Source organism: Tupaia chinensis, unplaced genomic scaffold (genome assembly GCF_000334495.1).
Source record: "Tupaia chinensis unplaced genomic scaffold, TupChi_1.0 Scaffold000225_1, whole genome shotgun sequence".
NCBI lineage: Eukaryota > Metazoa > Chordata > Mammalia > Scandentia > Tupaiidae > Tupaia > Tupaia belangeri.
Window position 1 is genome coordinate 3,574,009 of NW_006159700.1, and position 24,993 is coordinate 3,599,001.

General features: G+C 34.3%; 1 protein-coding gene across 1 annotated transcript in view; it reads left to right on the forward strand.

Moving 5' to 3' along the window:
- The window catches only part of COL5A2 (collagen type V alpha 2 chain), a 173,385-nt gene that overhangs the window by 75,695 nt on the left and 72,697 nt on the right, over positions 1-24,993 (forward strand). The window contains 5 exon segments of the mRNA XM_027771572.1: positions 13,831-14,058; positions 17,909-17,922; positions 22,032-22,064; positions 23,210-23,242; positions 24,797-24,850. Of these exon segments, the coding sequence (XP_027627373.1) occupies positions 13,831-14,058; positions 17,909-17,922; positions 22,032-22,064; positions 23,210-23,242; positions 24,797-24,850 (362 nt within the window).

Sequence of the window (24,993 nt, forward strand, 5' to 3'; positions counted from 1 at the left end):
TCCCTGATCCAAAGTTTGCTCTTGTAGTGGACAAATATTTAAAAAAATTTTGTTGGGTAAATAAATATTGACCAAATGGATTAAGTAATGCTTCTATTCCTGTTGCCAAATTGACTAATTTATTGAGATTTACTTTTAGCAGCACTCTAAGGTAAACTTATTTGTAATATTCCTGGATATTTCTTTTCCTCCAAAAGTGAAGGATCATATTTTATCTTTTTCTGTTCATTAACAGAGAAATAAAGTCATACTTTTAATTGATTATTTTAGTGTAATAATTATTTAACTAGCAAACATCTAGTTAATTGTCTTTTTGTCCAAGCTAAATTTTATACTTCTCAGTTTAGCAAATGTCATACATTCTTTTCCTCTGATCTCAACATCTGCTAACCACTGTATTAGCACAATGTAAGTGTTCCATAGCTACTTGGGATTAAATAAATTATTAAACGTTTTTGAGAACTCAATCTTTCCACAGATATTTTAATAAAATGATGTGTTCTTTTCCCCATATAAATATTAGAGTATAAATTAACCAATAATGATAACATTCACAATTTAAAGAAATCTGAAAGAAATAAAATTAAATAATTATTTGTACTATAAAGCTCTTGTAACTTTCCTAAAGCTTATTCATGCTCATTTCTTATACTAGGAATGTTTTAATTTGATCTCCATTTATTTGCAATAAGCAAATAAAGAAAATCACAATTTCTTTTCAGAAGAACATGTTTTTACAGGTTAAAATCTTGGATTCCACTCTTGGTGTTTTTCCTTTTTAAACATAGGATAAAGAAATAGCTTTAGTTTAATTATGTTTGCCACAAACCATGTAAATCCTTTTCACTGATGCAATGAAGTTATACTGGGAAAAATAATTATCTTGGCTGTTGGTCTTCTCTGCCTCCTTCAGCTCCCTTTTCCCTCCTCTCTTTCTTTCTCCTCCTCCTTTAGATTTTCTTATTTTTTATTATCTTTGTAAGCACTGAAATTTCCCAATGAATTGCTTTGCTATGCATACAGGAAGAAATTAATGTAAATTACCACTACAGGTGCAACCTTTCTTTCTCCTTCCAAGTCTTGCTATGGCAGTTGAATGGTTTTGAGGTTCAATGCCTTATTGACTATTAACCTTGAACCTGAAATTAATAACTTGGTTTTCATGCACTTTATAAATGTTAAGTTGGATTTAAGAAATGAATTTAATTACTTAAATAATAATTATAGGCTTATTTAATAGTTCATTACCTGCTCTGGATGTGTCTTGGAAGGAAATACCAGATAGAAGGGTAGAATTCCCTTTTATTTCTATTCTTTAGTGAAATTGCCTAAGTTTTAATAGTTGCTCAATAGATGTAAATTAAATCTACATAGATCCAGACACAACTCAGCATTGATTTAGGCCATTAAATTTATCCAAATGGATAAAATTGGAAATTATATGTTTAGCATGAAAACTTACTTCTCTCACACCCAGTGCCAGCCTTTGACCTCCAGAATTGAGCTCCGGAGAGAATACTATAGAAAGAAGTAACCCTTAAGTTCCCATGAAATATTTCTTTCAAAATATTTTAGAATCCTTGGTAATTAAATGAATGAGATCCAAGAGCCTCTGAGAACTGTGGAAAGTTTAGTTGGTTGTAAGAAAAATTTCAACTTGGTCAAGGCTGGGCAGTGAATAAAGAATGAATGGGAAGGAATAAGCTGACTGCAATATCTAGAGGTCCTAAATACTCTTTGGTATCCAGAAAAATGAGAAAAGGAAATAAAATGTCCTTGCAAAGAAATCATAAGATACAAAATAGAACTGCTGAGTGAAATAAGCCAAACTATAAAAGAAAGATATTGTATGTCTCCACTTAGCATATACTGACTGTCCACACTCTCTGGTAGAAACTGAAAGATCGGAGGGCATAGAAACAGTGAAAATAGTTACGGATGCTGAAAACAGTGTGGAAGGAGGGTGGGAGAAGGGAGAGGGTCAGAAAGAAGTCAGGGAGAAAAAATAGAAAGGGAAGACATTTGTGGGACACAGAAAGGGTTTATTACCTGTTGATGATAATGTGTATAGTATTCTCAACTGGACTGGTCTGAGATGTATTTCATGTTGGGTAAATTCTTTTTGCAAGCTAAATAATGTATAGTGATTGAATGTTTAAAAAATAATAAGAATAACAAAATTAAAATAAATTTTAAAAAGATACAGAATAGAATTTATTTAAAACTATTTTGTAATATGAAACATTTCATTTTATACCCATCTGAGTATGCTATATTGAATATTCATTTAACAATAATCTTTTTTAGTTATAAAAATGAATAAAAATATGTGTTCTATTTAGAATATAATATTTGGGATGAATAAAATGAATACATAATATTTGTACAGTCCTAGGTATTTTAAAACTTTGTACGTGTGGCCTACATTTGAATAATCAGCTGAAAATGTGGCTTCTCTGAAAATTACTCTGAAAATTAATGGCTCATTATTGAAGCAAATAATTTGCCATCCAATATGGTCTAGATCTCATTACTTGTATGTTTACAATTGGCTTTAGGCATAAAACTCCCTTTTTATATGCTTGAGTGTTACAAAATTACTCCATCACCTAGAGCTTCTTAAGCAAGTAACAATATTCAACAAATACAATTCAACAAAGCATTTACTTTGAACCTGACACTATTTAGGATATCAGGATATGAAGAAAACAGAATAAATGATATCTGTTCTTTCTTACTTCACATTTAATCACTGTACATCTTTACAGCACACAATATGGTTTTTCAAAGTATACATGCATTGCAGGTCAATCAAATAAAGATATTACCACACATATTAACTCAATAGATAATTTTCCATTCTTGTGTCTGTTATATATTTTTTTCCTGAACCCCTCCTTCCTACTGCCTCCTATACAGTCTCTGGTATCTACATTTGTTATTTCTGTTTTTATATCTTTTGATTTTTCCATTTCTGCCATTTATGTATTGACATTAAGTATATATTGAGTGTGGACATACAATATCTTTCAAAGGTTGGCTTGCTTCATTTAGCATTTAATCATCTATATTCATCTACTTTCTATCAAATGACAGCATCTCTTTTTTAAAAAAGGCTGAGTAGTATTCTATAGTGTATATGTGTCACATTTTTTTCAATCCAGTCATCCGTTCTTGGGCATTTAGTTTGATGATTCTATATCTTAGCAATTGTGAATAGTGCTGCAATTATGGAGCTACAATCCTATCACAGTGAGAGAAAAATCAATATGATAAATCCAATAGTATAATGAATTAAGAAGTAATCATTACATTGAAAGAAAACGTCAAGAAAAATGAAAGAGAAAAATAAAGATTAAGAATTGATGAATTGGGACCAGCAGGTGGCGTGGTGGTTAAGGTGCTGGACACTCCCACATGGCCGACGGTGGTTTGAGTCCCGGACGTGGTGGCTTTCTCTCTCTCTCTCTGGCCAAATTGAAATAAACAAATGAGTAAATTAAAAAAAATTAAAATAAAAAAGAATTGGTGAATTTACGGAGCCATGATTGTTTGTGTATATGGTAATTTGCTATTTTTTTTGGTCAGGTGATCAGAGTAGGCTTCACAAGGAAAGTGACATTTGAAGTAAGAGTTGAATGAGATGAAGAAAACCTGGACTGTGGTACTATATATTGTTGAAAGTTTATTTGTACTTTATAGTACTTAATTTACCTCCAGACTACATAAAAACCATGATACTACCCATTTAAAAAAGAAATAGCTAAGCAGACTTTTGGTTTTCTATTTTATTTTAAATAATGTCTCTAAAGCTAAGGAGACATTTAGTAGGCTTCACTCAAAACAATTAAAAATTGTTTGTGCATGTAAGTAGGCAGACACATTTTGCATACCACACCTGCCTAATTTATTCACTGAGGTTTACTGTTTAAGAGTTTGATATAGAACTTACTACTGTAATTTCTAGTTTTTAGTATATAGAATATAAGGAGACCTCAAATCTCTGAGTGAGATTTTTGCAACTATTCAGCAATTTCAGATTTATGTTTAGAGAAAAAAAGTATATATGTTAAATGCATTAGCAGCCTAAAGGTTTACCTTCCAGGCAGAATTATAGATAGACATTGAATATGCAATATGTGTAGGTTTGTTTCAGATTTTGGCTCCAAACATTATTTTAGATTTCCCAGTAATACATGGAAATAAATTTTAGTCCCTGATTTGAGAGTTTTTATTATTATTATTATTTCCATGTTAAGTAAAGTAAAAATAGCAGTTTTACTAGTTAACTGGAAAGTCTTTTCTTATGAGATTCAATTTAATGGTTGCATTGAGGGACTAAACTTCTTCCTACACTTGTTTTATTTCTGTGCTAAAATAAAATATTGTATAGGAGTTGTCTCCTATTTTTTAGAACTTTTATTTGCCATAGAATGTGTGCACATGATAGAGAGAGAGAAAGGTGGGGGTGGAGTGGAGGTGGAGGGAGAGGGATAAGGAGAAAGGACTCTCCCCCACCCCCACACACTGGGACCATGATGAAATCCTTTCTCTTTCATTTCTCCATCTAGTCAGAATTCTTGGCATGCACACACTCTTGCTTGGCATGTCCTTTAAGCTGCTGAGTTCAGGACTTGAACTGCTCAGTCAGCAATGTGGGATCTGGCACCCTTAACCACTAGGTCATAGGAATGACTTAGAGTTGTCTCCTTTTTACTTTCTCTTATTTCTATAATATTTTTCAAAATTAATTGTGACTGTACTGCTTTAGAATATAAAACATGATTGTCCTTAATGGACTAGAATTTGAACTCAGCTCAATAATTATTGAATGCCTATCTTGTTCAGCTGATGCATGGAAAGAAAGGAAGACACAAAAATAGTAATAATTTGAATAACTATCCTAAACACAGGTTGAAATTTGGGGGGCTTATTAGAAAGTAGAAATCTGGGATCTTGTCAGGGTGGAGAAATAGAGCAGCAATCGTGGCATGACCAGATAATCCATAGTGTATATGTGCCACGTTTTTTCAATCCAGTTATTGGGCATTTAGGTTGATTCCATGTCTTAGTGATTGTGAATAGTGCTGCAGTTATGGAACTATAATTCTATCATGGAGAGGGAAATGTTCAACATAACAAAGCCAATAATATAGGGGATGCTTTCTCTCTCTCCCTCTTTCACATTCATATGTGTGCTTTTTATCATGAATAAAGATAAAATAAAACTTGAAAAAGGAAATAAATCCATGGTGAATTGAAAAATAGAAAATAGAAAACCAAGAGACCTACTCCATTCTCTCCCACTCAAATACCATCCCTGACCTAGAGGCTGAGGTAGAAAAAAATTGTTAAAGTACAAAATGGATCTCCTTAGATTTTTCCTGGTGGCTTCATATGTATCTGACTTAAAACTTTGGGGACTTAGATAAGGAAAGTGAAATGATGAACATGGAACTGTTGCCATTTACACAGCAGGATCTAAAAGAAGAACTGAATGTACTCCCTCTTTGTCTTCGCCGTGCTGGTAAAAAGTGCCAAGTGCAGAAGGAAGGGAGGGATTTCCTGGAAGATTCTCTGGAACTCTATCCAACAGCTGGGGCATCACTATGCCTTGCTAAAGGCAACATCTGTGGTTTGGTCCAGAGGGACATGGGGCTGTTCTACTGCTGCCTTCTCTGTCCCTTCAGGCATTCTCTATCCAATTTCAGGGCACCAGCTGACAGTGCATTGATGGTAGTTCTTGGAAGACTTTTACAATGAGATAAACTTTAAATAACGCTAGCCTTTACTTTCACAACCTTAGAATGGATCTAGGTCAGCTGTCCAGAAAGGCTGAAGCACTGTTGCAGGGTTCTGAAAATTGCTCTGACTGCCACAGTTTTCTTTTCTGGCCACACAGAGGTCTAGACATTAGGCACACAATTAGCAAGATCCATCAAATGACCATTTTCCTTTTTATTCAAGATAGGGGTCCAAAGAACATATATCCTTTGGGAAGATAAAGGACATAAGAAACAGAGTTAAACATGTTCCCTTTTTTGATATGTGTATTGATTAGGTAGTTCCTTTATTCTTTCATTCATTTGTACACCCATCTGTGTTATAAATACAACTATCAAAGACTTATTATTTGCCATTAAGTGTGAAGTTTTCTTAATGAATGGCCCAGTTCCCAAGGAGCTCATGTGCAGAGGGGGAAATGATCTTCACAACTTTCTGAGTAATTGATTTATAAGTTCTATACCACCTATACACTATACATTATATCTACAAGGAAGAAATTTAGTTAAAGGTTAGAGAATATATAGCATAGTTTAAGGAACATTTATTTCATATGTCTTTCAAAGTTCTTAAATGATTTCAAATAATTTGATAAATAAATAGAATTGCCTCTATCCTTGACCAGTTGCAAGGCTTCAGAATTGCCTTTTCTATACAGGCTTCTTTTGCACAAGTATAAAAATTATTTGAAGGAAAATAGATTTAGGGCATGGCCCATACTTTGTAACTTAGTTTTTAATGATCAATTATAATAAGATGTTAGATTTTGTCTGCCACCTAGTGATTAAGAACTGAATCCTTACAACTAAATATAAACACACATAAAATTTGTGATAACACAAACCTATGAGGTTGTATGAGAAACAGGTCAATTGAGTTGATTTCAGATAAAATGTGTTCAGATGAAATATCTCTTTTCTCTACAATATCAGAGCCAGGACCTTTGTGACAATGACTTCACAATGGATTCAGGTTTTTAGAATATTTGATAAGGGTAAAAGAATCTTGTAGTTTGAATGATAAATATTTTGGAAGTTAAAAAGAACAGAAATTACAAAATAATACTCTCAGATTCCTACCAGTCCTCCTCAAATTTAGTAGAGTTAAAGAAAAATAAATAGCAAAAAGTAAAAGTAGAACAAAACTATGTTTTTGGAGTGTTTTTCAGATTGTATAAAAAATATTTGTTTATCCAAGTACTCTAAGACACTTTTATTTTATATTCTGGACCTTAGATGTCAGCTTATGTTAGTTTCATAATTTGAGTAGAAGAGTTAGGAGGACTGTATTAAATTTTTCAAAATATCATTTGAAAATTCTTAGTTTTTTGTCATATCATCATTCATAAACTAATTATGTCATAAAAATTCACTACAAAATTTTTCAACAAATTGACTGCATTTAAATTTTTCTATTTAAGTAAATGTCTATGCAGAAAGCTGAAGGGACAGCCTAATCATATGGTACACAACTAACATGTAGAAACATGAAAATTGCAAGACATCCTGTATTTTCTACCCACTGTTTCTTTGTATGTGTCTTTCCTTCAGACATGAGCAATGGAGTTCACTGAGTTTCCAAGCCCTCTGTGAAGTGTGGATTCTTGTGTGGGTGAAGAGGAGGCAGGGTGTAACTGTAAATGTGGTTTTTCATCTCCTTGCCATTTAAAAGCATTCCAGCGAACTTTCCGCAACATCTTAAATTTAATTATAAATCTTAGAGGAAAAGGATCAGTGATGACTCAGAGTATAAAACTAACTTTTAACATTGTCATTTAAAGAAAGTGAGACAGTGGCCTACTTTTCGCTCTTTGGTATGAGGTAGTGCTGTCTTAAACTTTGAGGAAGAAATTGCCTTTCTATGTGTTAACACAAGTCTGAAAGAATATGTCCTTTCACTTTAATCCTGTAAAAGCCACAGAAAATAGAACAAGTGATTCTCTGAAGAGCTTCGTACAGATTTTAATGATACTCAATTGACAATATTATGGCATGACACTTATTTTTGTTTTTCATATATTCTACGTCCAAATATCTAATTATCTCATCAACAGTATAATTTCTATCCACATATATAATATGTATACAATGATTATATATTTTATTATAATAATATTTAATGATTATATAATATACTGATAACATAATAATTCATGTACAAATTGATTAAATTTAATTTATTATGCAAATAAAAATAACATGCCACAATATATACAGTATATATTATGTTATAATATACAAGGGGTCCTTAAAAACTTAATGAAAAACATATTAAAAAAACTATGGAACTATCAGGTGGCATGGATCCCATATGACTAGTTACATGGTTTGAGTTCTGGACACAATAAAAATCATGCTGAGTGCATGTGTTTGCATGTCCAAAATCCCAAAGGAGAGTGGAGAAGGGACTGAGACATGGCCATTTGAGGGGCGTGATTTCTTACTTTCTCTTTCTCTGGTGAGTGCACAGGTCCTATACCAAAACTAAAAAAAAAAAGAAAAAAAAAAAGAAAGAAAGAAAACTATGAATGGATTTCAAACTATTTGCAAGCCAAAATAAACTTGTATGTTATTTTTTTCTTATGAGAGTTTGTATGCATACATGAATGGAGGGGAGCACTCCTGACAGGATCCTGTCATACCATGACATTTTTTCCCTAGCCCTCCAGCTCCTCAGGATCGAGTGCCCATGCAGGTCAACCCAGGGATCCAGTCCCAACATCAGCCATGTAGCTTCCAGCTTGGCAGGATACTTGCTTTATCAGTGCACCACAGTGGCTAGGTCTGAGCTCATACTTTAATTTCATGTTTCCACACACTTTTTAAAGTCTATGTGTGTGTGTGTGTGTATAAAATGTATGTATATACACATAGATAATACTTAGTAATGATATATTTTTTTGAGGACAGAACCCATATGCTTCCAATATTTTGCACATTCAGTATTAAGCACATACCCATCCCATCTTCAGGAAATGCTTTTGAATACTGTTAACTTCAAGGGTGGGAAAAGAAAGTAACAAGCTAATTCAATTTCTAATGTATCTCATTTTCAGGCAGCGATATTTACCACTTGTAATTGGATAATTTTTTTTCTCAATCATAAAACTTAATGAGCAAAATTATTCTTACATAATCTATTTAGTGGGATTACTTAATGGACTTTGGATATAAACCCAGTTTTACACAGGTTGTGTTTATGCAAGTGTTCTTCATGGAGCAACACTGGTTTAAAAAGCATTTCATCTAAAAACCACACTGCTTTTCTGATGTATTTTTTTATTTAAAAAAATTGTCTTGAAGAAAAGCATACTAGGGACCAGCAGTTTGCATAACGGCTATGTTGTTGGACTCCCATGCAGTTGACTGCAGTTCGAGTCCAGGAGCCAGTGACTTAAACTCACACTAGGCTCATGTGCGTGTGTGCCTAAGATCCTGAGAGGAGAAGGGAGGAGAAGGGATATTGCGGCGTGGCCATCCCCCCTGGGGAGTGATTTCTGGCTTTCTGTCTCTCTGTCTCTCTGCCTTTCTGGTGAGTGCACACACCCTATAGAAAAAAACCCCTTCAAAAAAAAAATAGAAAGAAAAGAAAAGCATACTAAAATGTTTTGGTTTTAAATGTTTAAATATCACTATGTATACAAAATTAGCATATTTTATTGATTAGCTATGTATTACATAATAAATTTTTTAAAGAATTAGTTTATTTTACTTTATGTATTTATTTTTAATTTGATCAGAGTGAGTGAGAGTAATAACATGACAGAGAGAGACAGAGAGACAGATAGAGAGAGACAGAGAGAAAGCAAGCCACCAGGTCTGGGACTCGAACTGCAGTCGGCCATGTGGGAGTTCAGCATTCTTAACCACCAAGCCACCTGCTGGCCCCTAAAAATGTTTTTGTTTGTTTGTTTGTTTGTGTTTGTTTTTTAGAAATTTTCACTATAGGGCGCATGCTCTCGCCGGAAAGACAGAGAGAGACAGAGAGACAGAAAGTGAGAAATCACCCCCCCGGGGGGGAGGGGATGGCCAGGTTGCAATCCCTTCTCCATTCTCCTTGCAGGGTCCTGAGCACGCACACACATGCACCTGGCATGAGTTTAAGCCACCGGGTCCGGGACTTGAACCACGGTCGACTATATGGGAGTCCAGTGACATAGCCATTACACTAACTGCTGGTTCCCCAATAAATGTTTTTTGATGCAGAGACTTAGAAACTCAATATTATTACAAAATATCACAAAGACCATGAGGATGTTATTCTCTGAAAGCAATTTTTCATTTATCAAATACTCAGTATGTGTGGGGCCTGCAGGTCGCGTAGTAGTTAAGGTGATGGACTCCCATGTATCCATCTCCACTTTGAGTCTTGGACCTGATAGCTTGAAATTCATACTGGGCACATATGCACATGTGCCCAAAATCCCAAGAGTAGAATGGAGGAAAACCGACTGTGACATGGCCATTACCCATGAGGGTTGATTTCTTGCTTTTTGTCTCTCCAGTCAGCACGTGCATCCTATAGAAAAAAAATCTCTCAAAAAAAATAAAAACCCTCCAAAGCTAAAAAAACTAAATATGTGAAACAATAGATTTCATAACGAAGTGAGAAGAATGTTATTTTGTCAGTATTATTGAGGTATAATTGACAAATAAAAATAATATAATGTAGATTCTTTAATTAATACCTTTATTCTAAACTGAAATAATTTTCATCAGTATTATCATTTTAGCATACATACGTATGTATAAGTGTGTATATGTATTTAAATTTTGTTATAGGGTGCTTTTGCTCACTGGAGATAGACAGGGAGAGAGAGAGAGAAAGAAAGTGAGAAAGCATTCCCTGGGAGCAATGGCCACACTGCAATTCCCTTTCTTCGTTTTCTCCTGTCAGGATTCCGGGCACACATGCACATGGGCCCAGCTTGTGTAAGCCACCAGGTCCAGGACCCCATCCATGCAGTTGGCTATGTGAGATCAGGTGCCTTAACCACCACAGGACCAGCTGATCCCATTTGTGCACATTTATGTGCTAAATAATAAACACAGAAATTGATTACAAATATTTCTTTTTTAAGTTGCCAGAGGACATGTGCATAGACGAGAGAGAGAGATAGGCAGATGGAGAGAAAGAGAAGGTGAAAGCATCTTCCAATGGGATATGAGTACACTGCGATTTCTCTCCTCTATTTTTCCATTCTGATGGGGTTTGGGACATGTATATACATACGTCCAGTATGATTTTCCAGCTGCTGGGACAGGATTCAAACCTCGGTTAGCCCTTGAGGATTGGCTCCCTTAGCTACTAGCTTACATGGTGGCCCACTAATACAGTTATAAATGTCTTGTTATTTTTCAAAGTATAATGTTAATGCTGTTTAATTAAGTTATTGATCCATAATTTAGATCCATGTGTTCATTCATATTTATCCTTTGGATGAATATTTGTTGAATAAATAAATACTCTATGAAAGGTGCAGTGTCAAGTGTTCGAAATACAGTAACCAACAAGAGACAGTTAACATTTACCTTCAAGGAGTTTTCGTTCTGATGGAGGAGACAAGATAATAAACAAATAAAAGTAAATAAATTAATATCATTGCAATACATTTCATAAAGGCAGTGATTTTTGCCTATCTGTTCACATTTTAGTAACTCATCTTTACCTCGTGTATAACACACAAGGAATGAATGAATTGCTGAATGAAGGAGTTCTTTGAATTGTATCGATTGGGTAAAGGAAACCTAATGTGTGTAGGATAGTCAGAGAAAAATGTAGGGGGGAGGTGACAATGAAACAAGACACATTAGTTTGCCATAAAAAGGGGAAGAGATAGTGTCAGGCAAAGGGATCTATTTGGCAGAGACTGGGAAGTAAGACCTGTAGACCTTTGATGGGAGTTCTGAATTTAAGTAGTTGGGAAACCAATGAAGGATTTTGTTAGGGTGATATGACCCATACTTCTTTTATTTCTTTTCTTTTCTTTTTTTTTTTTTTGCCAGAGTGCATGTGTACTCACAAGAGACACAGAAAGACAGAGAGACAGAGATGCGTGTGTATGTGTAGGATTTTGGGCATACATGCACATGTGCCAGATAAGGTTTTCAGGGCACTAGATCCATGACTAGAACCCATAGTCAACCATGTGAGATCCAGCAGCCTTAACCACCATGCCACTGGCTGGCTCAGTTCATATTCTGTTTTATTTTTATTTTTATCTTATTTTTGTAATTGCCAGAGGGCATATGTGCTTGCCAGAAAGAGAGAAAGAGAAAGAGAGAGAACCCCACAATGGTGTGTGGTCATGCCAAAAATCTCTTTGTTTTTGTTTCTTTATCCTATAAGGATTTTGGGTGCACACACACAAATGCTGGGGTTCTGGGACTGTAATTTCAACTAAGGCTAGCCATGTGGAACTGGCTCTATGAACAGTGCTTAACCTCTAAACTGTGGGGTTGGCAAATACTATATGTTATAATGTTATAATTTTGTTTCTTGTAAAATGACAGTTTAAAAATGTAGCACATGTGTTTACTTGATAATAAAGGTTTAATATAACTGCTATTATTGTGTGTGCAAATGTGTATATATATTAATCTTTCTTAAAATTTTATCTAAATATCAAAAAGTATTTGGGAACCAGCAGTTAGTGTAATGGCTATGTTGCTGGACTCCCACGTAGTCGATTGCAGTTCACATCCCGGACCCGGTGGCTTAGAACTCATGCCGAACACGTGTGTGGGCATGCCCAAGATCCCGAGAGGAGAATGGAGGAGGAGGGATTGCGGCGTGACCATCCCTTCTGGGGGGTGATTTCTCGCTTTCTGTCTCTATGTCTCTCTCTGTCTGTCTGGCGAGCGCACGTGCCCTATAGCGAAAACCTTTCCAAAAAAATAAAAAAGTATTTGACAGATATTGTGTAATAATTAATTATATTGTGTTGGTTATGAATTTCTAAATAAATGTTGATGCAGAGCTAACTAACTCATTACCTGTAAAAGTGTTGTGTTTCTGTTACAGTTTGATAAGCACCTTTAGCTAAGATATCTAATATGAATGATAATCTACTCTATGAAATGGGACAGATTATTCATTTTAACTTCATGTTGTAAAATAATTTTTAAAAACCCATATGCCAATTTTTTTTAAGTTTTTCTCCATGGTACACAAATACACATAAGGTGTCTTTAAAAAGTTCATGGAAAATGCATATTATAAAAACAAAACTGTGCATGAATTTCAAAATATTTCTGTACCAAAATCAACTTAGCAAACTAATTCCATTTTTCCATAACATTTTTGAAGTCCCTTCAAATTGTCTATCATGAGTTTACTATTGTAAAGCTTTTAGTAATGTGGAAGTCATATAATGTTCACCAAACACTAAAATTATATCTTTTCTTTTCCCTTTTTCCTCTTGTCAAATGACTAATTTAAAACTCTCTTTACTAAGCTCATGCTTGATCATTCATACCTTCCAAAATAATATCTAGCAAGATGCTTTTTTTGGTTAAGATATGTATCTCTTTTGGATCACTTTTTTTCTCCCTACCTCTATTTTATTTTATTTTTTGGAGAGGATTTTGCTATAAGGCACCTGCACTCACCAGAAAGACAGAGAGAGACACAGAGAGAGAAAGTGAGAAATCACCCCCCCGGTGGGGGGATGGCCACCCCCCAATCCCTTCCCCTCCATTTTCCTTTCAGGATCTTGGGCATGCACACACATATGCCCAATATGAGTTTAAGCCACTGGGTCCAGGACTTGAACTGTGGTCAACTACATGGGAATCCAGTGACATAGCCATTACTCCAACTGCTGGTCTCACCCCCTACCTCTATAACATAAAGTTGTAAGTAATGAATTAATTTTATGGCAAATGATATATTATTTTGCATGTAAATAAAGTAAGTTTATACATGTCTGGGAGGCTACTTAGATTTTTTTTTTAGAATCTATAAGATGATTCATCTTTTAAAATATATTCCAAATTATAAAATTTTAGATTTATCAAATTTTTTTCCCTGTTTTTCTTCTTTCAGAAATTGACTATGAGGAAGAAATAACCTGCAGTCAGCATGGCCAGATATACTTAAACAGGGACATTTGGAAACCTTCTCCTTGCCAGATCTGCGTCTGTGACAATGGAGCCATTCTGTGTGACACCATACAGTGCGCGGAAGTGCTCACTTGTGCCAATCCGGTAACTCCCACCGGGGAGTGCTGTCCTGTCTGCCCACATACACCCGGGGGTGGCAATACCAATTTTGGTAAGAGTGCTTAGAGCTGGCTTAGAATTGATTCAGTGATTCATCTTTATAGTTGCAGTGTTTTTCACTCTGTTTTCCACCTCCAATAGAATAACTAAGCATTTTCAGTGACTCTAAGAATGAATGACTTTACTGACCCACTTTATCTAAAGTTCAATAGAAGCAAACATCAATTTTCTGCCCTCTTAAATATTAGAGAAAATTTTGACTGACTTTTAGCTGACTAGGTCTGATTCAAGAATTCCTTGCATTACTTACTATGGTCATTTGTTGTCCAAGATATATTTTTATTAATTTTCTATGAAGTCCACTAAGGTTATCCAAGAGGTTATCTAGAGAACATATTTATCATCCCACAAAATATTAAGTATAGACTAATCTAATAAAGATTTTTCAGATCATGAATAAAATAGCTAATCTATTATCATATTAAAAATAATTACTTCATCAAAAAGTGGAGATTATTTAAGTGCAGGAATAATTCAGTATTAGAAAAACTATTGATATAAATAAGTAATTATCTTAACATATTTGTGGGACATAAGGTATAGTATATGCTTTCCCCTTAATCGAGGTGAAGATAGTTGACAAAATCAATAACAATCTCGATAAAAAACAATAACTCAATAATAAATGGACATTTCACATGATATTTTTAAAAGCATTCCCTCTAAACTCAATAGTAGAATTACTATCTATTATCATCACTACCATGTAACAGTAGTGCATGTGTCTGAATAAACAATTAGAAAAGAAGGGGCCAGCAGTTAGCGTAATGGCTATGTCGCTGGACTCCCATGTAGCCGACCACAGTTCGAGTCCCAGATCTGGTGGCTTAAACTCACACCGGGAGTTGTGTGTGCATGCCCAAGATCCCAAAAGGAGAATGGAGGAGAAGGGATTGAGGTGTGGCCATCCCCCCCCGGGGGGTGATTTCTCTCTTTCTGTCTCTCTATCTCTTTCTGTCTTTCTGGCGAGCACACACGCCCTATAGCAAAAACCTCCCCCCAACAAAAAAAAAGAAAAAAGAAATCGTAGCTTTAGAAATTAGAAACTAGGAGCTAAAATTAACCATTTAAAAAAAGATAATTTTGTTCTTACAAAACCTGAGAATTGAGTAAAAAATTGTACCAATTAATTCAGTAATATATTGCAACACTGGATTAACAAAAAAAAATAGATTTATGATGTATATGTAATTACATCATAGAATAATTAATGGGAATAAAAATTATTTATAATAGCATCAGATGCCTAAGGATAAAGATAACATAAAATGTACAGGATATTTTTGGAGGAAACTTTAAAATACTACTCATTCAAATGAAGATTTTTTAAGTATTATTTTATTTATATTTACTTATTTTTATTTATTTATTTATTTAAATTTGATAATAGGGGGAAAGGAGAGAGAGAGAAAGAGAGAGAAAATGAGAAAGCAAGCCATCAGGTGGGACTCAAACTGAGGCTGGCCATGTGGGAGTCCAGAGCCTTTAACCACCACACCACCTAGCAAGTCCTCAAATGAAGATTTTAAAACACATTATATTACGTTCTCAATTAGAAAGACTAAATATTACAAACACATCATTTTTCCATAAGTTAATTAATAATTTAAATGTGAGCTCAATAAAGGCATAACATGCTTTCCTCTATAATTTGACACATTGTAAATACAAATTTATATAGAATAAATGAGCAACAATAGTCAAGCAAACCTATAGAAAGAAGAGTAAGTGATGACTGGACCAACCGGTGGCATGGTGGTAAAGGCAGCCGGATGCCACACGTCTGACTATGCAGTTTTAGTATCAGATCTGGTTGCTTGAAAACATGCTGAATGCATGTGCATGTATGCATAAATCCTAAAAGTGGAAATGGAGGAGAAGGAGTTGTGGTATGGTCGTCCTTCATGAGAGGTTGCTTTCTCACTTTCCCTCTCTCTTTCTCTGTTGAGAGCACATGCCCTCTGGAAAATTAAAAACAAAAAATGTAAAGGCTAGCCCCACGATATATCTAAATATATTTAATACACTCATTAATTAACATAATGTGATCTAGCTACATGAGTAGCTATAATTCAGTGGAATAAAATAAGAAGGATTGAAGTAGATCCATCAGTTTGGATATGATAAAGATGGTATCTCAGTAGTAGAGAAAGAAGAATTATTTAACAAATCTGGTTGGAATGGCTAGGTAATTATCTGGAAAATATTGAAGTCCTAATAATCATAGAGAGGTTCTCAAAAGTTCATGGAAAGTGTGTATTATAAAATACCTATGCATGGATTTTGATTTCTCTCCAAACCAAAATAAACTTACTCTAATACATTTTTCCATGAATGTTTGGAAGTACATTCTACACTAGGAAAAAATTCTAAATAAATCAAGGACTTAAGAAAAATTAAGTCATAATAGTTATAAAGATAACAGAGGGGGATTTCTCCATAGTCCTGAAATAGAGATCTTCTTAATTCAGACTCAAAGTCCAGAAGCCATACAAATTCATAAAAAATCACTTGTATGATACAAAAATGAGCAAAAATGGAGTTCAATTCACAAAAGATTATTCTTTCTATATAAATAGCTCCTAGATATAAATGATCACAAATCCAATAATCCAATCAAAAATGGGCAAAATAAGCTAATTCAAAAATAGAGAGATAAATGGTTCCTCAATATATGACAAGGTTGTCTAATTTCCTTCTAATAAAATAAATGCACTTAAAACTGCACTATGTTATCATGCTCTACCTATCAGACTGACCAAAATTAAAATGTTTTATAGCATCACTGGATATCACTGTGTATTGGCATGTGGGTTAATGTGTATATTGATTATGGGAGTGTAAAAACAGTATAATCTCTATCATGGGATATTGGTAATATATATCAAATTACAAATACTTTCACTCTGACTCAAAAAGAGTAATGGAGAATTTACCCTACAAATATCCTTGCATGTGGTCACTTCTGTAACTCTTATTTATTATAGGATTATGTATAATTGCTAGCATGATCATGATCATTCATCTCAGTTTGTTCAGGAAAACCACAAATTGCACCAATTTTCTTGGCATAATGGACAACTGCACTCACTTTTATTCTAAAACTGTCCTGCTGGGTGATAAACTATACCATGGTAATAATAAAAGTTTGAAAACAATTCCAGTGTCCATTATGGGGAAAAGGTGAAGGTCAGCTAAATACATTATAGTAGATTTGCACAATATAATTTTATTAGAAGCGATAAGGGGATTATTTACTGATAAGCAAAGTTCTCAAGGATTTAAAGATCGATAACATATAAAGACGAAGGTAGAACAGTGTGGGGAAAAAAGCAGAAAAATAAGAGTCCACATTAGTATTTGCTTATATATGCAAAAAAACTTGAGAACATACAAGAAACCAGTAATAGTGGTTTCCTATAGAGAGTGAAAGGATAAAAGGACACGTTAGAATGAGATTATTCATTGTGTAATACACTTTGGTTTTTGACTCATGAAAGAAAAGACTGTCATAAAATGTATAAAAAACAAAAATAAAAATATTGTTGAAAAAAAGTCATTAGAACTTTAAGAGTCAATTTTATACTCTAATGAACCTTGCTTTATGTGAAGAACATTAAAATATTGTCAGAATTTTCCTAAGTGATGTATTATTTTGCCTTTTTTGAAAATACTGATACAAAATTCAAAATACTGATACAAAAGTTCTGTCTATTGGTGTTAGAATAATTTTTAAAGTTAAATTCTGATTCCACAAAGACAACGTTTATTGAAAGTAAATATTTATTATATTCTTATCATCCATTCTCCATAAAATAACATTTATTCTTTTCTTTTTATAGGTAGAGGAAGAAAGGTAAGCTTTAGTTTACATAATTTCTCTTTCATAAGAAAAATTCATTCAAATATTATCCACACAGAACAGTGCTTTGATATGCTCAAAAGCCTTTTGTAAGGTAAAAAGATTCATACAAATTTATCATGACAAATATATGAACATAGTTAAACTACTATACTTACACATTATGAATTCCTCTATTCTATTCACTTATGATTCATTTTTGTTTGTATATCTGATTCTGCCTCGAAGTTGTGAACTCCTTCAGTAGTCAAGATATGTTTAATTAAACTTTGCATTTCTTGTCCATATCACTGTACTTAGTATATACTTTACACGTATTAGAAACACAATTCACATTTGATAGCCTTAAACAAGACAGAGATATAGTTCAGAGATAAGATAGATGAATGAATGAATGGATAGATTGCTCTAGGAAATAGGAAAACAAAAATTACCAGTAAGGAGGTCCCTGCAATAATCAGTCTAATTTGGTTAGTAATTACCCAACGTAACTCAGGACCAACTGTGAGGCTGTGTCCTTTATTGCCTTTCTCCAAAGAAAGGATGTGACTATTGGATGAAGGACATGCTAAATTATAATGCATGTCCAGGTAGTGTTAAGTGACAATGTAATTGACATCTTAATGTGAGTATATGAACTTCATGTTTCTTAGTGGTTATGAAAACTTCATTTGTCTATGAAATTAAACAAATCATAATCCCACATAAATTAACTATTCATTAAAGCAGTTGACACAAATATTTACAGTTGTGGCATATATCTAAAATAAGATGTAGCATAGAATCACAAAGGGATTTATTTTCAAAAACTGATAACGAACCCTGAATCCCTTGTCAAATATTGTGGAGCATTAGAACACTCAGGTAAAATATCAAAAAGTCTACAATTTTGTTGAGAAAGATACCAGAGTAAAGTGTGTATTTTGCTTGCAAGTCTTGTAAGATGAAGATTTTGCAGCTAGTCTTAGGCTATTCTACATTTCTCATTTTGACTGAAATAATTACTTTTTTTTAGTGCTTTTCGAGACTTGTTTCAACAAGGAATCTTTTTTCCAACATCATTCTCACAAGTTTTTCGTTCATTGGGCACAAATTTATATACCCTTTTTAAACAATTTAAATTCTTTCAGTATTTTTAAGAAATCTTTTATATCTTTCTCAAGTTTAATTTTTATTATTTTAATGATCTTAAGAATGAAAATTTTGGAAACCAGCAGTTAGCTTAATGGCTATGTCGCTGGACTCCCACGTAGTCGACCGCGGTTCGTGTCCCGGACCCGGTGGCTTAAAACTCACGCCGGGCGCGTGTGCGTGCGTGCCCAAGATCCCGAGAGGAGAATGGAGGAGAAGGAATTGCGGCGTGACCATCCCCCCTGGGGGGTGATTTCTCGCTTTCTGTCTCTATGTCTCTCTCTGTCTGTCTGTCTGGTGAGCACATGCGCCCTACAGTGAAAATCTCTCCAAAAAAAAAAAAAGAATGAAAATTTTCCATCTGTAATAGAAGTTAGCAGATATAGAACTGCAGAAATAAATCTTGAAGCTTTTACTTTGAAGCTTGTATGTGCTGATCCCTTCTTCCCCAAATCACTTCCCTAGTGTGGCTGTCTTTTAGTCTCTTTTATTTCTATCCTGAACTTCTTCATATAAAACTTTGTTCTGCTTGTATAGAGATATTTCCCTATTTCAAATTCTTAGTTTATTGTTAACCTCCAGAGAACTGGCTGCTTTGGCATTTGACTCAGCAAATGGCATCAGGTTATTGTTAGTGTTACCACTGAGTTCATCATTAAGATGATAAAGATTCTCAGATGATAAAGGATGATAAAGATTCTCAGATGATAAAGATTTTCAGATGATTTAAAAATTATTTTATGAAGAACTGGGAGCTTCCCATGTGGGTCTGACATTGCAGAGTGTTGTGTTACCACTGCATTACTGCAGGTCCCTGGTACCATCTTTTTTAATGTAAAAATGAAAATGAGGGGGCTGAATGGTAGCGTGGCAATGTTCGACAGGGTTGACTCAACTTGAAACATTCCGGGTTTTGTTGGGGGCGGGGGCTTCTTTGAGTAAGTCAGGCACACGTGTATCCGTGATTTGGGATTGGTTAAAACTGGGGGTAGGTATTGACATTACTGCATAGGGTGTGCCCGTCTCTCTATCTTTCAGTTTCTCTTGTTCACAGAATAATAAGTAAACTTTTGAAAAAATGAAGACAAAAATCTAAGTAAAATAATGACTACTGACAAGATAGAGCTGAACACATGTACTTAATGAAAAACTAAGAATGCATGAATGTCAACACTGGTTTTCTTCCTGGGTGTTAAGGATATCTAGTTTCTTCCTAAATATCCTCTATGTTAAAAACTCCCTCCTATTCTCTATATAGATAAAAGAATAATATACATGAAAGGAAAAATGAAATCAACTAGAACTCATTCTCTTTGCTTTTCCTACATTTTTATCTGTAATTGTTAACTTCATATGCTCTTTTCCAATTGTCTAGTAAAAAGCATTAACTCGTAGTATGTTAGTGGAACTTAATATATTCGAGAATTTATTGGGAATTGTGTGTCACACTGAGGCTGCAAATTAGATTAAGACCAAGATCTTTTGGAAGATAAATCCTGAAATAAAGCATACAAATTAATATGTGATGCAATAGACGTATATGAAGGTACAATTATCCAGTATTATTTACTCTATGTACCTGGTATCATTGACTGAGAATACAAATTATGAGAATCTAAAGTATTCGGAATCAGAGGAAATTTAATTAAGATCTAAAGTTTATCTATATTTATTATAAAACTCTTAAGCTAACCCTACTTTAAGATATACCAGTTTCTTTTGTTATTTTAAATTTTCTCATTCAATTTTTCTTCCCTAGATTTTTCTTAGATATTGAATTTCTTTTGTTATTTTAAATTTTCCCATTCAATTTTTCTTCCCTAGATTTTTCTCAGATATTGAGAATTGCCAGACTAGAATTATTTAGTCATTTGTTTTCTTAACAAAAACAAAAACAAAATAAACAAAAACTGTCAAAGGGTCCGTGTGCTCACCAGACAAAGATGAGGGGCGGGGGAGAGAGAGAGAGAGAGAGAGATCAACCCCCACTGGGGTATGGTCATTGTGCAATCCTTGCTCTTCCATTTCTTCATCATGTTGAGATTTGGGGCATGCACACACACACACGACTGGTGTGTTTTTCAGGCGACAAACACTGGGATTCAAATGGTCGTCAGCCATGTAGGATCTGGCTGCCTTAACCACAGGCTACAATGCTGGCCCATCTCTTCCTGTATAAAGATAAGCACACTTATTTTTTGGTATTCTGCATATTCTTCCATGAGTTACAAAAAAAAAAAAACCAAAGCACAGCAAATGGTTCAAGGATGGCATCTGATAATGGCATCTGATAATGTCATCTGAAAACTGCATTTCATGTAATGAGAGTGAACACTCACATTTCTTTATTTTCTTTTGTTTTCAGTCTTTGTGTAGTTTTTCCTATGGTGCTTTGTCTTTACATTTTTCATCACAATTCTTTCTTGCTACAGGCAGTTCTTGAATTTGATCTCTTCAGATTTGAAGTAAAACAACTTTACACATTTCACACATTGAATTAATTTTTATTCCTGTGTGGTGGTCAACTGGTGGTGTGGTGGTTGGGGTGACTAGATCCCACATGGCTGCCAGTGCAGTTTGAGTCCTGGACCCAGTGGTTTGAAAACTATGCTGGGCATGTGTGCATGAGTGCCCAATATCCTGAGAGGAGAATGGAGAAGGGACCATGGTGTGGCCATCTGTCCTGGAGGTGATGTCTCACTTTCCCTCTTTCTGTCTCTTTCCAGCAAGAACAAATGCCTTATGGCAAACCAAAGAAACAAATTTAAAAAAAAAGTATTCAAGTTTGTCAGACAAGCTTAAATTTTTTAATGAGTAATGTCTAAATATCCTAAAAATTGTTAACTTCCTTTTTTCACTTTATACATTTCATATGTAGGAATTCTGTGTTTAAATGACATATCCAAATGTGATATGTTCATGCTCAACAAGTCATTATATTTTGCTAAGTTGATTTTTTTTTAACTTTATAGGGGCAAAAAGGAGAACCAGGTTTAGTGCCTGTTGTAAGTATACCATATCATTTTTAAATGTGTCAATAATATCACTGTATATTACTGCTTATATATGCTCCCCTAAAAGAGAATTAGTAAATTTTTAACCAAATTTTTAGTATAACACAGAAAACTGAAATTGATTATTTAATATAAAGTATATTGTTCTATAATTCTGAATTTTACAGTCTCATGACTGAAGGTATAGAAGTTTGATTTTACAAAATTAAATTATGTGTGGAAATACTGTGATAGTAATAGTATAGTATTTTAATGTTGCACTAAATACAGATTTTTGGAAATATGTCGTGTCTTGATTCTGATTGAAAGTTCACGTTGTGTAAAAATTCTTAAGACATCATTAGACTTACAGCTGATCAAAGAGGGAGAATGTTAAGTTCTTCAACCATCATTCCCATAGATTGCAAAGGAGTGATCATTAGTCTGTCAAGACAAAGGCATGTGCATGCTGATTTATTTGACAGAGCTCACATTTTTGTTTCACCTTTAAATTGGCTCCCCCCTTTCTTGTTCATGTTAGAGCACTTGTGAGGGCCCGTGAGAATGAGAGAAAGGCAGACTCCACAATGTCCCCCCTCCCCTCCTTCCAGTCCTCTGCCCAGGGATTCAAACCATGGTTTAAATTGGCTTAGCATTGGTTAACTAACAAACCAATCATTCATATTTTATTTTCTTTAAAGATACTTATATGGACTTACTATGTCTTAGGGACTAAGTGCTTTACAGATACTTACTTTTCTTCACAACTCTGTGTGTGTGGTGGGGGGTACTTTCATAATGATCACCATTGTACATTTAAGTTTCCATTTAAGGGTTTCATTTTAAGGAAACTTAAGCAGAGACAGAGTGAGTAATTAGCCCAAGGTCACACAACAGCTAAGTTAATGGCAGAATTAAAATACTGGCTTCTTGACTCTACCATGGTTGCTTTTAACACTAACTTGGTACTGCCTCCTTATATTAGGGTTCGCATTTGGCAACATCTTAACTCATCAAGCAAGGGTATCAGTTGGTCAAATTCATTTGTTTTGAAAATAATTCACTGGAGCTTTTGTTGTTCTCGTTGATCAGAATACCGGCTTTTCTGAATCTCTGTAGCAATTTTAACTTTACCAATTATCTTGTTTATCATTCAGGTAACAGGCATTCGTGGCCGTCCAGGACCAGCAGTAAGTAATTTCTTCCAGTATTCATGGTACTGTTGTCCTGTGTTCTTTGAGATCCTGAAAGTATCTACAGATATTATATCCAGAAGGATATAGGATATAAAACCATGGAGGATGATTTCTAGAAATATTGTGTCTTGAAACATCTTCAAGTTTAGGCATTCCTTTGCAATGATGAATGATACATAGTTAATCACTTTATTCTAAAATTGATGAACTTTATTACTTCCCATGTGCTAACATTGTTACTGGTTATGTGAAAAGCAAACAACCTACTGTTACACTGTTAATTTTAAATAGACCTTATTCATTAAAATTGAGATACACTTGTCTGTTTGCGTATGGTTGAGAGTAGATACTTTTAGCTGTTTATTTAATCATATATTGCAATAGAATTTTAGAAACCACATATCAGGAGAGTATATTTCTGGTTCAATTTAAGACTGATTATTTCAAGTTTTAATTATCAATAGCATTCACAAGCAACTGTTGGGTCATCAGAAAAGTCATGACTCATTTTTGCATAGAAAAATACATCATCTATTCTAGCAACCCAATAGACTGATAACACATATGTGTACTATTCTGGCAACCCAATAGACTGATAACACATATGTGTATATACCCATACACTTTGTGGAAATTTTAAAACACACCAAATCAACTTAAGTAAAATACCAATGCAATTTTAGAAGACCTACTGTAGCCCTTCTGAAATATTTTAAACTTTTTAAAAAAACAATGTTGTATGACAGGCTGAGTAAATTCACAATCTTATCTTTGTACCTTGATTGAAATGCTCTTTTAAAGAGAGATAAAATCCTGAAAACTGCCATTTCCCAAGTGAATAGTCATTTTAAAATGGCATAATGACACCACTTTTGAAATGTAATAATCGTTTACTATTTTAAGGGAGAAATAAGTGCAATACCTAGTTGAAAAATTATAAGCAGACTTTAAATGTGCAATGGAAATGATACAATATTCCTAATCAAGTAAAAATAAAAGCAGTGATGCTTGAATGTGCATATCGTGGTGCATTAAGAGGCTTTCCTTTCCGCTGCTTTCACTGGCAGCCGGAATGGCAATGCACAGTTTGGCGTACCATGGACCAATGGGAAGTCATGTATTCCCTCAGATAATTGGTAATTGGAGGTTTGCATTTATGTAGTTCTCAAGAACTATACTGTAAGTTTTTGCCAACAAAGTTTAGTAGCAGAAGCTTTACTTGGGAGAAGATGGAAAACATAATCCTTAAATTGTTATGACTATCAGTCCATCTAATACATTTAGCTCATTGAACAGCATGGTGCATCATGTGGCCCCCAGTTCTTCACAGGACTTCAAGCTTCGGTAGTAAAAAACAGACCTCTATGCACATAGAATTCTTATATGCTCATGGCTTTATTCTCCATGGTTTTCAATGGAAATGAATGGACAAGTATGATATTTCTATTTGCTAATTTTGTTTTATCAAGAAAATCTTTAAAACAAACTATAAATGTTTAAAACAAAGTGCCAGTGTTTTGTAGGCATAATCATCTTTTTCTGTTTTAGGGACCACCAGGATCACAAGGACCAAGAGGAGAGCGAGGCCCAAAAGGAAGACCTGTACGTTGACATGTTTTTTTTGTGTGTGTGTGTGCTAATGTGTATCAAATAAGCCAGTCTACACCATGCTCCCTGAATGCAGCAGGGAGCCAGGGGCACTGTTCCTCTTTCACTTTTATTAAATAATACAAGGAATTCAGATC